The 14,113-nt window shown below is 40.1% G+C and overlaps 1 protein-coding gene across 1 annotated transcript in view; it reads left to right on the top strand.

Annotated features, from left to right (window-relative positions):
• The window catches only part of SPEF2 (sperm flagellar 2), a 127,702-nt gene that overhangs the window by 59,781 nt on the left and 53,808 nt on the right, over positions 1 to 14,113 (top strand). The window contains exons 17-21 of the mRNA XM_008154824.3: positions 1,049 to 1,157; positions 2,193 to 2,350; positions 5,413 to 5,580; positions 8,349 to 8,423; positions 11,420 to 11,568. Coding sequence (XP_008153046.2) covers positions 1,049 to 1,157; positions 2,193 to 2,350; positions 5,413 to 5,580; positions 8,349 to 8,423; positions 11,420 to 11,568 — 659 coding nt within the window. The remainder of the gene's footprint in view (positions 1 to 1,048; positions 1,158 to 2,192; positions 2,351 to 5,412; positions 5,581 to 8,348; positions 8,424 to 11,419; positions 11,569 to 14,113) is intronic.

Here is a 14,113-nt window from a genome sequence, read left to right as displayed (position 1 = left end):
TTTATTGTTATATATATATATATATATATATATATATATATATATATATTAATTTTTTTATTGATTAAGGTATCACATACTTGTCCTCATCACCCCATTCCCATCCCACACCCCTCCCCACACATGCCCCCACCCCCCTGTTGTCCTTAACCGCTGGTTAGGCTCACATGCTTGCACACAAGTCCTTTGGTTGATCTTTCCCCTTTACTCCCACCCTCCCCTACCCTCCCTCTGAGGCCCGACAGTCTGATCCATGCCTCCTTGTTTCTGGGTCTGTTCTTGTTCATCAGTCTATGTTGTTCATTATTTCCCCTAGATGAGTGAGATCATGTGCTATTAGAAATACACTTATAAGAACCGAAAATGAGACAAGCAATAATGGTTATGGTGACAGGCAAATGAATCAGTCTGTAGTGAGTTTCTTTCTGGACCAAGAGTTCTTTTGAGACCCAATTTCAATGTCCAACAGTTCCTTATGTGTACATGTCAGCACTGACATGTTTTCTCCAATTTCCAAGGAAAATTTAAATTCTGATCCAAAAACTACACTCTTTAAACATCTTATTAAGCATTTTAAATCATTTTGGACCAAAGGTGGGACCATATCTATCTGACTTTCTTGCATCAGTACATTTTGTTAGGTCCACGCTGACAGGAGCAAGGCCAAGAGACATTGTGAGAGTTTAAGAAATGTTACTGCATTCTCTCACAGCGGGCTGAGACCAGTGTGTCGGTGTCAGCCCCAAAAGGGAGGTTAGGTCCTCTCATATAGGGCAAAAGCGTGCAATAGAGGGTCAGGATGTGGGTGCATGAGTTGTTCAAGGGAGTCAAGGGAGGAGAGTGCACAGGTCCAACAGGCAGAGGGGCATACTTCTTATCTCGCCCCTGCAGGCCCCAAGCTATGGGAAAAGGCTTATAACAACATCTATTTCAGAAAACACGTCCAAGCAGGAGCGTAAGGGCAGGTCACCCTAACACATTTTAACAGTGCGTCAGCAACTTGGCCTCGTTTTGCAAATTATCTAATTAAGTAATTTTCATGTCACAGCTAAAGCATTTTCAACGGAGACTTGTCATGAAGATGTCAATCAACGTGTAGCTGCTAGAAAACCAGATACGGATGGTGACCAGAATTTAAGAGACCAAATACAGCATCGGTTAGTATAAAACTCAGCATCCTTGCTTCTTGTCCTTTGAAAAGACTGACGAAAAGTCACTTTGGGATCACCCGATCTAGGGAAAAGATGTCTCTCCTGGCATTCAGTCTTTTATCGAGAGAGCAAAACCAAGTAGCTTTGATGTTGAGTGCTGGCTTGCTGCCATAGTCAGAGCACCAGTCGCCATAACCTGGGAGGGAAGAATTAAATCAGGTAGCACCTCCCTCTGTGGTTACAGAACTTCCAAATTCATTGTATGGAATCCTAATCCAGTCCCTATTCAGCAAATGCCCAGGACGACCGTGAAATCTCAAAGAGCTGGGCAGCAGACTACAGAGTGTAGTTCTAAAACTACTTCTGTTTTGCTAAAATGAAGTTAAGCTTTTTTTTTTTTTTTAAAAAAAAAAAAAAAGAAACTATTCTTTTGGTTGCATGCAATTTGTTCATTGGAAAAGAAAATTTAAACAATTTTATGAAACCTTGGGAAGTCTAAAAATACATAGTGATCCAGGGACAAGTAATTTGAGCTACATTAATTAAGCCTACCATCTCTCAGGGAGCACAGGGAAGTTTCAAGAAGCATTCCAAGAATATATTTGAGTAAAGTAAGTAAGTCTGAACCAGCTCCACTTACTCGAGGATCTCTTCAATTTCTGTCTCTAAGAAAAGAGTAGATGACGTCGGTGGCTCAGGCTGCAGCTGCCCTCAAAAGTGTATTCAGTTCTTCCCCTGTGAGTGCAGACCGTGTATCCTTAGAAAACTGAACTGCCACTAAAAGGTTCCTGAAATGATTCTATTTTAAACCTTCTTTTACTCTTTCATACACCTCAAAAATATGGCTTTGGGGTATTAAATAATTTCTTCTTTAAAGTGAATATTCTTCCATTGCCTGCAGATTTCTTAAAGTTGGTCTTTCAGATTTAACTAGATTGGCAATGTGTGTTTTTTCATTATGGATGTGAGATAAATTATGCATAATGTTACTTGAATATTTCAGTCGGTATGTGATGTTTATATAATATTTTGATATTGTAGAATTATAGGTTTCTTGGAAAACTGGCCTTTATTGGAGCAATGGTTTACAGAACCAGAAAATATTCTGATAAAAATTAATGCTGAAGTAGATAAAGAGTCTTTATGCCAGAAAGTGAAAGAAATGTTTACGAGTGAAGTGGTTAAAAAAGAGAATAAAGGTAACCAATTTTTTTTTTTTATAATTTTGAGCTCATATAATCAAAATGTATGGTTTTCATGAATTTAGGAGGGAATGAGAATGTGATCGCAAAGTCCTGTTTTGTATTTGGATTATGCCATCTACAAGTGTCTTATACCTCTGGTTTTGGTTTTCTGCCACAGATGTTTCTAAATAAAATATGTTTCTATTTGTTTTAATTTAATCAAAATAGGTCATCTAGCTGAAAGCATTGTTTTCATATGGAAAACAATAATAGCAGAGTTAAAATTAAGGCTGTTATTGAAAAGGGTAAAGATACCACTCTGTCACCCTCAGCCTCATAAGGAAACAGTGTGTGAATTCTCCTTTCGGGAGGGGAACTCTAGGCAGTTTATTTACCCCACTCTTCCCTTGTTGGTGTGAATTTACTGATTGTGAACGATGGACTTACATGCCGGCTTCTGGGATACAGATTACCCAGATCTAACCATCCTGACCTCCGGTGTCTTTCACCTAACCAGTAATAAGCGTTCCATGGTACTATTGGAATGTATTATTGGAAGGGATGAGGAGTCATCCACTGTCAATGTCAGACTTCACGTGGAAACTTTCCCTTGAGAAATGATTTGCAAAATGTTTCCCTTTTATCAATTATCCCTAATTATATTGGCAACGGCAGTTTCTTGGTATAGTTAAAAAATGGTCAAAGTATCACAAGGATTCTAAAACTGCAAGCTGCCCCCAGCCACTAGACTTGTGACCGACCTACCCTCATGTGTCAGTTGCCTGACACCGAAGTAGCACCCGGGTATCAGGCACAACCACCCTGGGGGCCAGGACCTCCCACAGAGAAAGACAAGCTCCTGGAACTCCCGTGTAAAGCTTTCCGACAAAGTAAAAACCGGATCCATGGATTATTTAAGAGGCCTAGCATGTTATTGGAAGGTTGGGTGTTAGGCCAAGAGGAGGAACAAACCTCGTACAGCCACCTCAGAGTCTGGGCTGGGACGCAAAACCAAACTGATTCTAAGCTGTGGCCTCGAACATCTGCAGGTTAGAATCAATTTGTTTTTCTCGGCTATCAGTCTCACTTTAATGTTTTCCTAAAGATTTTACATTCTAATCACCGATTTCATTAGCAGACTGACCTGCCACTTATCTAAGATCTACAGTCCAATCAGGTAGTTATTTTAACAAATATTTTATCCTTAACGTACTAAACATTTGCTTAGGACCCTGTTAAAAAATAAAAGGGTGTGGTGCTTTTATATATATTCTGATGCCAAAAAATAAAAGTGACCATAATATATTGTTAAATAGGAAAAGGCAGGTTGTATATTAAATAATCTCAGTTTTGTTTTTCAAAGTGTGTCTATGAAAAATGAATAAATAAAAGTGTGCCTATGTATTAAATATGCACAGGAAAGAGCCTGGCAGCCTGTACAGGAAGGGAGAAGGACAAGGAGCCTGAACAGACCATCTCCCTTTCTACTTATTTGTCTAAATTGTCTGATTTTTAAAAAAATAGTAACTCTATTACTTTATAATCAGAGAAAAAGTTAATTTCTACTTTGAAAAAACTCTACTAGAACGAAACCCCCTTGTTTGGTGAACTGCAAAGAATAATCTAAGGGCAAAGGGAGGATGTACAAAGAGAAATAACCATACAAGAGTGTAGGGACTCATTGCGGGGCACAGGCCGTAAAGTTGTGGCCATTTCCAGCATGGAGGGCTTGAAGGTCAGGGAGGGCAAGGACAGTGTGCTAGAAAGGGTGAACTTGAATCAGGAAAGCTGAAGGGCCTTAACAATGACAGGAGCCTGGGAAAACACAAGCCAGCCATGCTCCGCCACTCAAGGCCCTGGGCTGATTGTCCCCTCCGCCGGGGACACTCTTTCCTCCCTTACCCACAGGCCTCAAGTCTTTGCTCAAACCCCGCCTTCTCCGTGGGCCTGCCCTGCTCATCACTCTATTTAAAACTTCATTGGCTGCTCCACAGCACTCCCAACCCCCTGTACTCTGTTCTATTTATCTTCTTAGCACTTGTCACCTTCCAACCTCTTATATAAATTAACTTATTCATGCCCTCCTGGCACCACTCAGTGGTTGGACACCGACCTATGAACCAGGAGGTCACGGTTCAATTCCCAGTTGGGGCACATGCCTGAGTTGTGGGCTCAGTCCCCAGTGTGGGGCGTGCAGGAGGCAGCCAATCAATGATTCTCATCAATGATGTTTCTCTCTCTCTCTCCCTTCCTCTCTGAAATCATTAAAATTTAAGCATCACATTGATGGCTTGCCTCTCACCACTGGAATGCAAGCTTCTCGAGGCAGTGATTTTTCTCTCTCATTTTATTGTTGGGTCTTCATTAACCAGAACTGTGTGGTGGTGTTTGTAGCAGTAATAGTTGTACTAGCAGTGCCAGTAGTAGTAGCAGCAGCAGTGGGAATAGTAGTGGGAATGGGTAGTAGTAGTCTGACCTTATTGTCACAGCCCTTCCTTTCTTTCAAGGCACAATTCAGGTTTAGTGAATGGTTGTTACATGAATGAATGAACTGCTAAAACTCAATGGAGTACTATGTGCTACTCTTAAGCGCTTTACTCATAGACGTTGGTGCTGACATCTCCTTCCCCTTCCTTTCCACCCACCCCCACCCCCACCTCCTTCATCATATTGCTCTTCACCTTCTCTTTACACTTTTTTAAATCTTGTTTTTCCATTGGAAATTTTGAAATAATCTTTTTTTTCCTATTCTACCACATTAGCTACGTTTAGATGGTTGCTTTTACACTTGGCACCCCCTCAACAAACCACACACACACACACACACACACACACAAGCAATCCCTTTTCCATTCCCATCCCAGCCTCACCACCAACACCATCAGGAGGGAAATGGCATTTCTTACCAAGCAGCGAGGCTGAAAATCTTAAGGACTGGATAGTTTCAGGGAGAGCCCGAAAACATAAATTCAGCCTTAAATCAATGTATATCCATTTAGGTAGTTAATAGTAGGTCAAGTGAAATAGTAGGCGTTTGAAATTCCTAATAAAAGTCTGTTCTTATCGTCCTTTTGAAGTTAAACAGAAACTAGAAGAAAAGGAAGCTGCGAAAAAGGAAGCTGCTTCCCTGGCTGAATCTCCACCTTTGCCGCCGCCTCCCCCGCCTCCTGAACCAGAAAAAGAGAAGGAAGCGCACCCTCAGCATGAGCGCCCCAAAGCTTCTGCGAAAGGAAAGCCCGCACCAGGTGATTGAGGGAGCAATCTGCCACCCCGCCCGCTAGTCTCATTTCCACTTAGAAGACAATGACTATGGCAGTCCCAGCCCTCTAGCCTGGAGTCAGACCCCGAGCAACTCTAGTCCTCTGGAACCAAGCCACAGGCTCAGATGGAAGCGGAAGAGCCCTTAGTAGCTAAGAGCCTGGATGTCACAAAGCCCAGGCACTTCACTGCGTCGGGGGCGGGGACCATGAAGTCCTCACACCCAGATCTACTGATTAGAATAAGTCCGAAGATGGGAAGAGAAAAGGTACAGAGTATAATCAGAAGGAATTTAGAGCAGATCAGGAGGACAGGCGTGTGTGTGCTGAGCTGTAGTTTTACGGATCAGGAGAACATCTTATGACCAGGAGAATGAGCATAAGCAGGTATCCACAGAATAAGGGAACAAATCAACAGTACTCCTTAGAGACTAGGATTTATATGTAACTTAATCTTCAGTGCAGTGTGATTATAAAAGGATAGGAGAAGTATATAGTGTAATATATAATATATATGGATAAAGAGTTTGTATAGAAAATATTTTGTAGCTTACATTTTTTCTAGATTCTTAACCACTGAGGACTGTTATGTGATAGACAATGAAAATAATGACAAATGTAAAGTGCTTAATTGTTGAAATGCATGATGTTGGTAGAATATCATTATAAGTTTGGACTGCATACATGAACAAATGTGGCCGTAGTTTCTGGTTTCAGCTTTATGAGTGGCAGGTGGTACAGTTACCCAAGACTATCTGAGTATATCTAAAAAATTTTTAATTATTTTAAAATAAATTTTTATTGACTTCAGAGAGGAAGGGAAAGGAAGAAAGAGATAGAAACATCAATGATGAGAGAGACTCATCAATCAGCTGCCTCCTGCACACCCCACACTGGGGATTGAGCCCACAACCTGGCATGTACCCTGACTGGGAATAGAACCGTGACCTCCTGTTCATAGGTCAACCCTCAGCCATTGAGCCACGCCTGCTGAGCTACCTAGGTATATTCTTGATAGTGTTTCATGATTGTATTTCCAACACAGTCATCTTCATGCTTCATGGAGATTTGAAATGGGCCTGAATATTTTTAAATTCAATTTATTTATATTAAACAAATAAATTTGAAGACTTCACAACATGCTATGGTCTATGAAAGACCATTATATTCCAACAAAATGGGGCTTAACTAAAGGCAAAATACACAAACTCTAAAAAACGTTTTTATCATATCATAAAGCTGTGCCCTACCTGGTTTGGCTCAGTGGATAGAGCATCGTTCTGGGAACCAAAGGGTCCCACGTTCAGTTCTGCTCAAGGGCACGTACCTTGGTTGCAGGATCCTCCCTGGCCCAGGCCCTGGTCAAGTGCGTGCAGGAGGCAACCAATCCATGTGTTTCTCTCACATCGATATTTCTCTCCGTCTTTCCCTCTCTCTTCCACTCTCCCTAGAAATAATGGGAAAATATCCTCAAGTGAGGATTAACAAAAAACAAAACAAAACAAATCCACAAAGCTGTTAGTTAAATATACACCCTTCCCCACTATCTTACTAAGAATTTTTTAAAAAACAATTCAGAGATTGGAGGAAAAATGGAAATCTTTAAAATGTCTGGTAGAACTGGGAAGCTGGTCTCCACAGCAGCTCAAGTGAGACAGGCCTTCAACCTGTGGCTCAGCTCTCCCCCCCGCCACCCCCTGCCAACCCCTCAGCCTGCTCACGGGTGGGAGGGTCCATGTACCTGAGCCAGGCCCCTCAAACCAATCTCTGGTGTTTCTGGTCATGACACAGCTCAGTCTGAGTTTCTGAAGTTTCCTTGTGAATTTAAAATTGTTCTTGAATACTGTGCACTGGAGATATAATAAAGCTATTGTTGCTTCAAAGAGTGGTTGTATCTGCGGTCTCTTTTTTCCCACCAAGGACAGGGCTGGTGCCTGATCTTTAAAAATGGGCAGAAGGGTTCATCTCCAGAGGCCTAATTACTGCCTTCCAGCTGAATCCCTATTGCAAGGAGATCGAGGTGCTTTGGGGCGTTGGTGGGGCAATAGAACAGGCCTCGCTACCCTTAAAGCTCAGGGAAGCTTGGTTAAGCAATTTTAGGAGGAAATTTTCCAGCAGGTTTTTTTTTTTTTTATATGTAAAAATTTACAACTTTTTCAAAAGAGAAGATTTCAGAACTAAAAGCCTGAGGCCTCTGAACATGCCCAACTCAAACACCCAACTAGAATCACCTTTAGGAGTTGAGATAAAAAGAATAGGAATTAGTAAAAAAAAAAAAAAAAAAACACAACAATTAAGGGTGGAAATTGGATCAAGAGTGAGGCATAGGCATAGTATAGTGAGTACTAAGTGATTTTTGTCCAGTAGGGAGTGTGCAGGAGGCAGCTGATCGATGTTTCTCTCTCATCGATGTTTCTAACTCTCTATCCCTCTCCCTCTTCTCTGTAAAAAAATCAATAAAATATATTAAAAAAATAATTTGCAAACAAACCCACTATGAAATGTTGGTGTTAAACTAGGACTAAACTTCTGTGTGACAGGATAGAATAGTTCTAAAGAAGCTGTCATTCAAGAAGTTCTGAACCACAGCCTGTCTTCTGATGAATTTTAACTCATGGTAAAGGCCTGAGCCCTTTTATGGGGTTCACAATGTAACTGTCTAGCTGTGAGAAGTAACATTTGATTGCTTACAAATCATATAGCTCAGACTATGAAAGAAAACCATAAATGATATGTATGTGTTGAATTTTGTTTAGAAGCCCCGCGTGGTAAGCAAGACTCTCCTCCGGAAGGAAAGGGGAAGAAAGGTGATACTGCACTCAAAAGAAAAGGTATATCTGATTAAATATAATTCCACACTTTCTAACTGTCTCAGTGAAAAGTTAGGTTATTGGTATACACTGAATACTCCTCTCAGGCATTTGTAAGCCATACACCCCTGCCAAAAATATAACCTCATTGTTTCCACAGCCTGGCTCTTAGCAAAGGTCCTGCTGAGAAAAGTGATGCTTGTAAGGAATAATTTCAAGAACATCTAATATGCAGAATATCCATTCATCACAGATACTATAGATGTTATCCTTGGGCTAAGCTATGTCATCAGAAAGCTACATACTGAACCTATTTCTTGGGTTCCCATGGAATTGCTTTCACTGATAAGCACTTTGGTATAAAATCCTCAATGACCTTCATGACATCACATAGCAGTGGAGGTAAAACTTTCATTATACCAGTAATAATCTGGTATTATATTTTCTGAGGGGGTAGCATGCCCACGACATCATTCAATGGCCCCTATAGGAAATCCTCGGGGAGAAATTTCATTTAGAATTAAGGGACAGGAAAATCCTTCTTCCTCTAAGTGATTAAATAATTAGCTAAAGGATAGCATTTCTTTTTTTTTTTTTTCTGTCTAAAAGTTTAGAACCGATTAGTGACTCAGATTTAGTATCTATGCAAGGACCTAGGTCTCAGTATCTGCCTTCTAATTCTTCCCCTGGCTTTGACCTTCTACTTTAAGTTGTATTTTTCCTGGCCCTAATTTAATTTATGCTTTTTCCCCCCTATTTTATCTTAACTATTTCTGTGAAATAAGGGGGATATATTTTAAAGTAATTGACAGTTGGTAAAGGAAATCCCCACTTCTAAAAAGCGTGTTAGTTAGATTTATGTTGAAGCTGCTGCAATGGCTAGTTAATTAGGGCGTGAAAGGTAGCTATGGATACAGACAGTTGGCATTTTCCAGGGTGCATTCGAATGGGTTGTCATGAAGTGGGTTCCTCTGTTTAACTTTCAATACAAATTGCCAGTGCAGTTGCCTCCCAAGAGTGTGCAATGTTCACAAAATGAAGTGCTTTATTTTCGGCATTTAAAGATACATAACTAGGAATCTCAAAGAGAATATCACCCTTCTCTGATGATTATATGCCCTAATGGGCTTAAGTAACTAGAGCCACTTGGTGAGTTAACACTGAGATAAAAATTTTAGCTGAAATGTTAAGGACTATTATTTATGCTCACCTCTCACCTGCTTATACTAATAGGAGAATAGTTTTCACATTTACATGATTCATCCCTTGCTTTCTTAGTGTGAGCAACAAAATCAAATGAAGGAATATTATAAAATCATCAAAAGTAGGAGTTAATTATACCTATGCATATTAGGTACTAAACCATCAAGTCAGACATAATAGTGCACATGCTCTAAGATCATAAAAGTGTACAGACTCTAAACAAACAATGAGCAGATACAAGTTCAACCAGTAAAATATATGCACTGGAGTGATGTAGTTTATTCAACTTAAGTAACTCCAGGGACTTACAAAAAAGGTTGCTCTTATTTTACTGAAATTCTATTGTATTTAATAATAATTGAAATAGATGAAGAAGAAAAAGAAACTCATTCCATCTCACATTGATAATTACAAGATTCTTCTTAGGAATCTTTCTTAGAGAAATTTATCTTAAAGTGGCCATAACATTCTCACTTTTATTGCACCAGAGAGTCAAGTCAAAGGATGAAAAATTATCAACAACAAAAAAATAGATGAACATTTTGGTTATTGACTAAACCAAGATTTATTAAATTTTTCTAAATTAAAAAAAAATCTAGATACAACATTAGACCTGTGAATAATGGATACTCTTTTTAAATATATAAGTAGAACTCACCTAAACTACCCACAAAATACAATTGCCAATTTTCCCCTCTACATATAATCCATATATTTTAACTAGCATTAAAGTAGAAGATGTATTTACTTCCTAAAGAGCATTTTTATTCAAACAACATTCCATACATATATTTTTGGGAAAGAATGTGCTCCCAGTTCTACAGGCATCTATAAACTGCATCTAGAATCTGGATAACTAATCTGAAGATAAGTAGAATTTAAACAGCATGACTTTCTACACTCTGACAACCTTGATCCTTTAAGGAGGTAATGGTTCTTCCTGAACCAAGGCGCCTTGGTCAGTCACAGTCTTTTAGATCATTAGGGTGCACTTGACAGGTCTCGGTCCCATCTTGATGCTAAACTGAAAATTAGGTCTTAGGTCTCTTTCTCCTCCTTTTCTTCCTCTTCTTTCTTCTCCTCTTTCTCCTTCCTCTCTCTTTCCCTCCTCTCCCCTCAGCTGCCCTACCCTCTCCTCTCCTTCTGTCTCTTTAATGCCTTAATTCAACCAGGCTATGGCACAGCAATTACCTTTAGCCATACTCCCTATATTCCAGCAAGAAATATAGTTTTCCACTCATAAACCCAATGTCTCATGCAGGGAATGTGGGACTATTCAGGAGCTACCACACACCTTCTTCTCTTCCCCTATATCCCTCACCAACTCTGGATAACTCCTACAATAACCTCCTCTTCCCCCACGCCCACCCTGCTCCTTCCCTGGGCTTCAAGGAACACCAAGTACCACTTCTGTTATGGCTTCCCTCTTTCTCATTCAGGGTGAGAAGTTTCACGTGCCAGTTTTTGCAATAGTAAATGAAATACACTTTTCTCTAGACTCTAAACTTTGTAAGAACTATATGTTCATTGTGGAAGAAAGGACAGAGATAAAAATAAAATATCAAGTTGCTTTTCATAGCCAAATGAACAAGAGAGGTTGTAGTGCTTTAAAAAACTAGTATTGGTATTATTGGCTAATTTCTGGGCTGTAGAAAATGAGGGTTATTATTTTTGATTAGTTGATGCTACCCAGAGTTGCTTAAAATGTAATTAATGAATTGCCTGAAGTCCATGGCATTCATATATTTATTCGCCCACCAGAATCTGCACCTGTTCACCTACTTGTAGTGGAATGATTTATATGCTTGTTTAAGGTTCTGTTAAAGGAAAACTGTCTGGAGGAAAAGCATCAGGAAGGAAATCACCTGCTGAATCCACAGTTCTGTCACCTACCCCAATAGGGCCACCACCACCTAAGCCAGGATCAGAAGAATGGGTCTATGTGAATGAACCAATTCCTGAGGTATGGCAGTTTAGATTCAAGATAGTAGAATCTATTCTTTTTATCATTTATAGTAAGAATCACACCATTACATATATGTTGATGAATATATTCATCAAAAACCAAGATTATTTTTTGAGACTATTCATTGAACCTCATCTCATCCTTTCTCCACTCCCTCAAGTTACTGAGTCATGCTTTGGACTGCTGTTGAGTGCTCTGTTGTTGAACTGCTGTTGAGTACAGAAATCAAGGGAGCAAATGGCTCCTGTGAGGACCCATTTTCTCCTCAGGGACAAGCAGAGACGCAGTTTCCTGGAAAAATGACTTCCCCAGAGCACATATCCAGAACTTATAGCTCCTTTTCCATGTTCCCATGCCCATCATAATGCTTTCAAATGAAATTTAACCTCTGGTTTTCAGAAATGGAAGAAATGTTTGGAAGCTAACTAAACTAATAAAAGAACAGGTCGTTGTCTGGCCTGAGCACTTTAAATGGGTGCACTCATTCAGGTGAAGAGGTGCCCGAGGTGAGCCCTGGAAGCGCCATTCAGTTCTTTGTTCTCTGACAACTGCAACGCTCAGTTGCCAACTAGATACATCTGATTGCCTTAATAGAGAAATCATCTTGGAAAATCACACAGATTGGCCTTTCCTTTAGCTGACCATCTGTGCCAGGTATTTGAGACTCAGTCATGAATTGCAGTGATTGTGGTGTTGCTGTTATTATAGAGGTTTCCTAGGAAATGTCTTACCTCCCCAATTACAACATAAACTAATTAATTAATTAATTTGTATTGAGGGGGAAATTACCACAGAAAACATGTGAAGATGAGAACATGAAGTTATGTAATTATGGATGTGTATAACTGATATCACTAAGCCAAACTACACTACTTTTTAAAATAAACATATTAAAAACTGTTATAGAAGCAATATATATATATATATATATATATATATATATATATATATATAGTGGTTTAAGTGACATTATTTGGCAAGGGTAGAGAGTGAGGGACAAAAATATGGAAACCCAGTCTTTAACTCCAAATCTTGAAGCCATTGAGAAATAAAATCATAGAGGACAAGAGGGAAATAGAGGACAAGAGTAAAATAAACATTAACACCAGCTGCCATCCATATAGATCTTTTAGCGGTCAAGATTCTAATTGAAAACAGATAATAAATTAAGAAGAGTTGAGAAAGGACTATTTACAAATATGCAGCCAATAAGTAAGGAAACCTATGAAAATTAGATCATTATCCCTGAAAGAGGGATACCTGGGGGCCATCATGGCCCCTAGACCTGAGAAGGTGAGGATCCTCAAGAGGACCTCTGCATGAAGAGGGCCACCCACAGGAGCTGTGACCTTCAGCAGAGGGAGGCAGGCACCCACGGTGACCCAGCAGAAAGGAGCAGGGAAGGACATAGGCAGATCTCATGGTCTCCCCTCTCCCTTATCACTGGCCCAGCAGGTGGAGGGCAAGGGCATTTCCTGAAGTATTTCTCCTAAGGTAGTCTTTCAGAGCACTGAGCAGGGTGAAGAATGAAGGATAGGAAGTTAGTCTAGAGCAGTGGTTCTCAACCTTTCTAATGCTGCGACCCTTTAATACAGTTCCTCATGTTGTGGTGACCCCCAACCATAAAATTATTTTCGTTGCTACTTCATAACTGTAATCTTGCTACTGTTAATGGATCGTAATGTAAATATCTGTGTTTTCCGATGGTCTTAGGCGACCCTGCTAGCGGTTCTTAACCTGTGGGTTGTGACCCACAGGTTGAGAAACGCTGCTATAGAGCCTAAGACCATCGGAAAACAGATATTTACATTACAATCCATTAATAGTAGCAAAATTACAGTTATGATTCAATAACAGTAACAAAATTACGATTCATTAACAGTAGCAAAATTACAGTTATGAAGTAGCAACGAAAATAATTTTATGGTTGGGGGTCACCACAACATGAGGAACTGTATTAAAGGGTCGCAGCATTAGAAAGGTTGAGAACCACTGGTCTAGAAGGACAATGAGAAGATGTGCAGCACAGACCTCTCGTTGCCTAAGCAAAACCATGTAGAAAACACTTTGTTACCACCAGAAGTAGCCTAGAGCCTGGAGTCTATAAAGCAGGTCACATGATCCACTCTAGGTCTTTTCCCACTCTAAGCTTCTCACATGGTTGAGTTGTAGAACTTACCTGCTAAGGAAGAGGAAAGAAATAACCAGTTATATTTGAATTTCAGAGAATGGACTAGTTTAATTGACATCTTGTACTTTATTTGGTAATACTAGTTTCAGGCCTGCCAAGGACCCCATATGTATCTTACCTCAATATGGGAGAGAAAAGGGATGGAGGGAAGGAGAGAGGGGGGAAGGGAGTCAGCCGCCAAGTTCAAGGAGAGCCTTGGTCTCCCTTTGCCAGCCACAAGGGAAAGTGCAGAGAGAACCAAGGAGGCAGTCAACATGAGAGGTCTTTGCTTTCCAGTTCTGAAGCTTTGGAGAATAACAAGGTTGGATAGGTGGGTCAAGGGAGTACCATTGACATGGTATATCTTGAGTT

This window comes from Eptesicus fuscus, chromosome 4 (assembly GCF_027574615.1).
Source record: "Eptesicus fuscus isolate TK198812 chromosome 4, DD_ASM_mEF_20220401, whole genome shotgun sequence".
Classification (NCBI taxonomy): domain Eukaryota; kingdom Metazoa; phylum Chordata; class Mammalia; order Chiroptera; family Vespertilionidae; genus Eptesicus; species Eptesicus fuscus.
The sequence above is the reverse complement of the archived record's forward strand: the minus strand, read 5'-3'. Positions and strand labels throughout refer to the sequence as shown.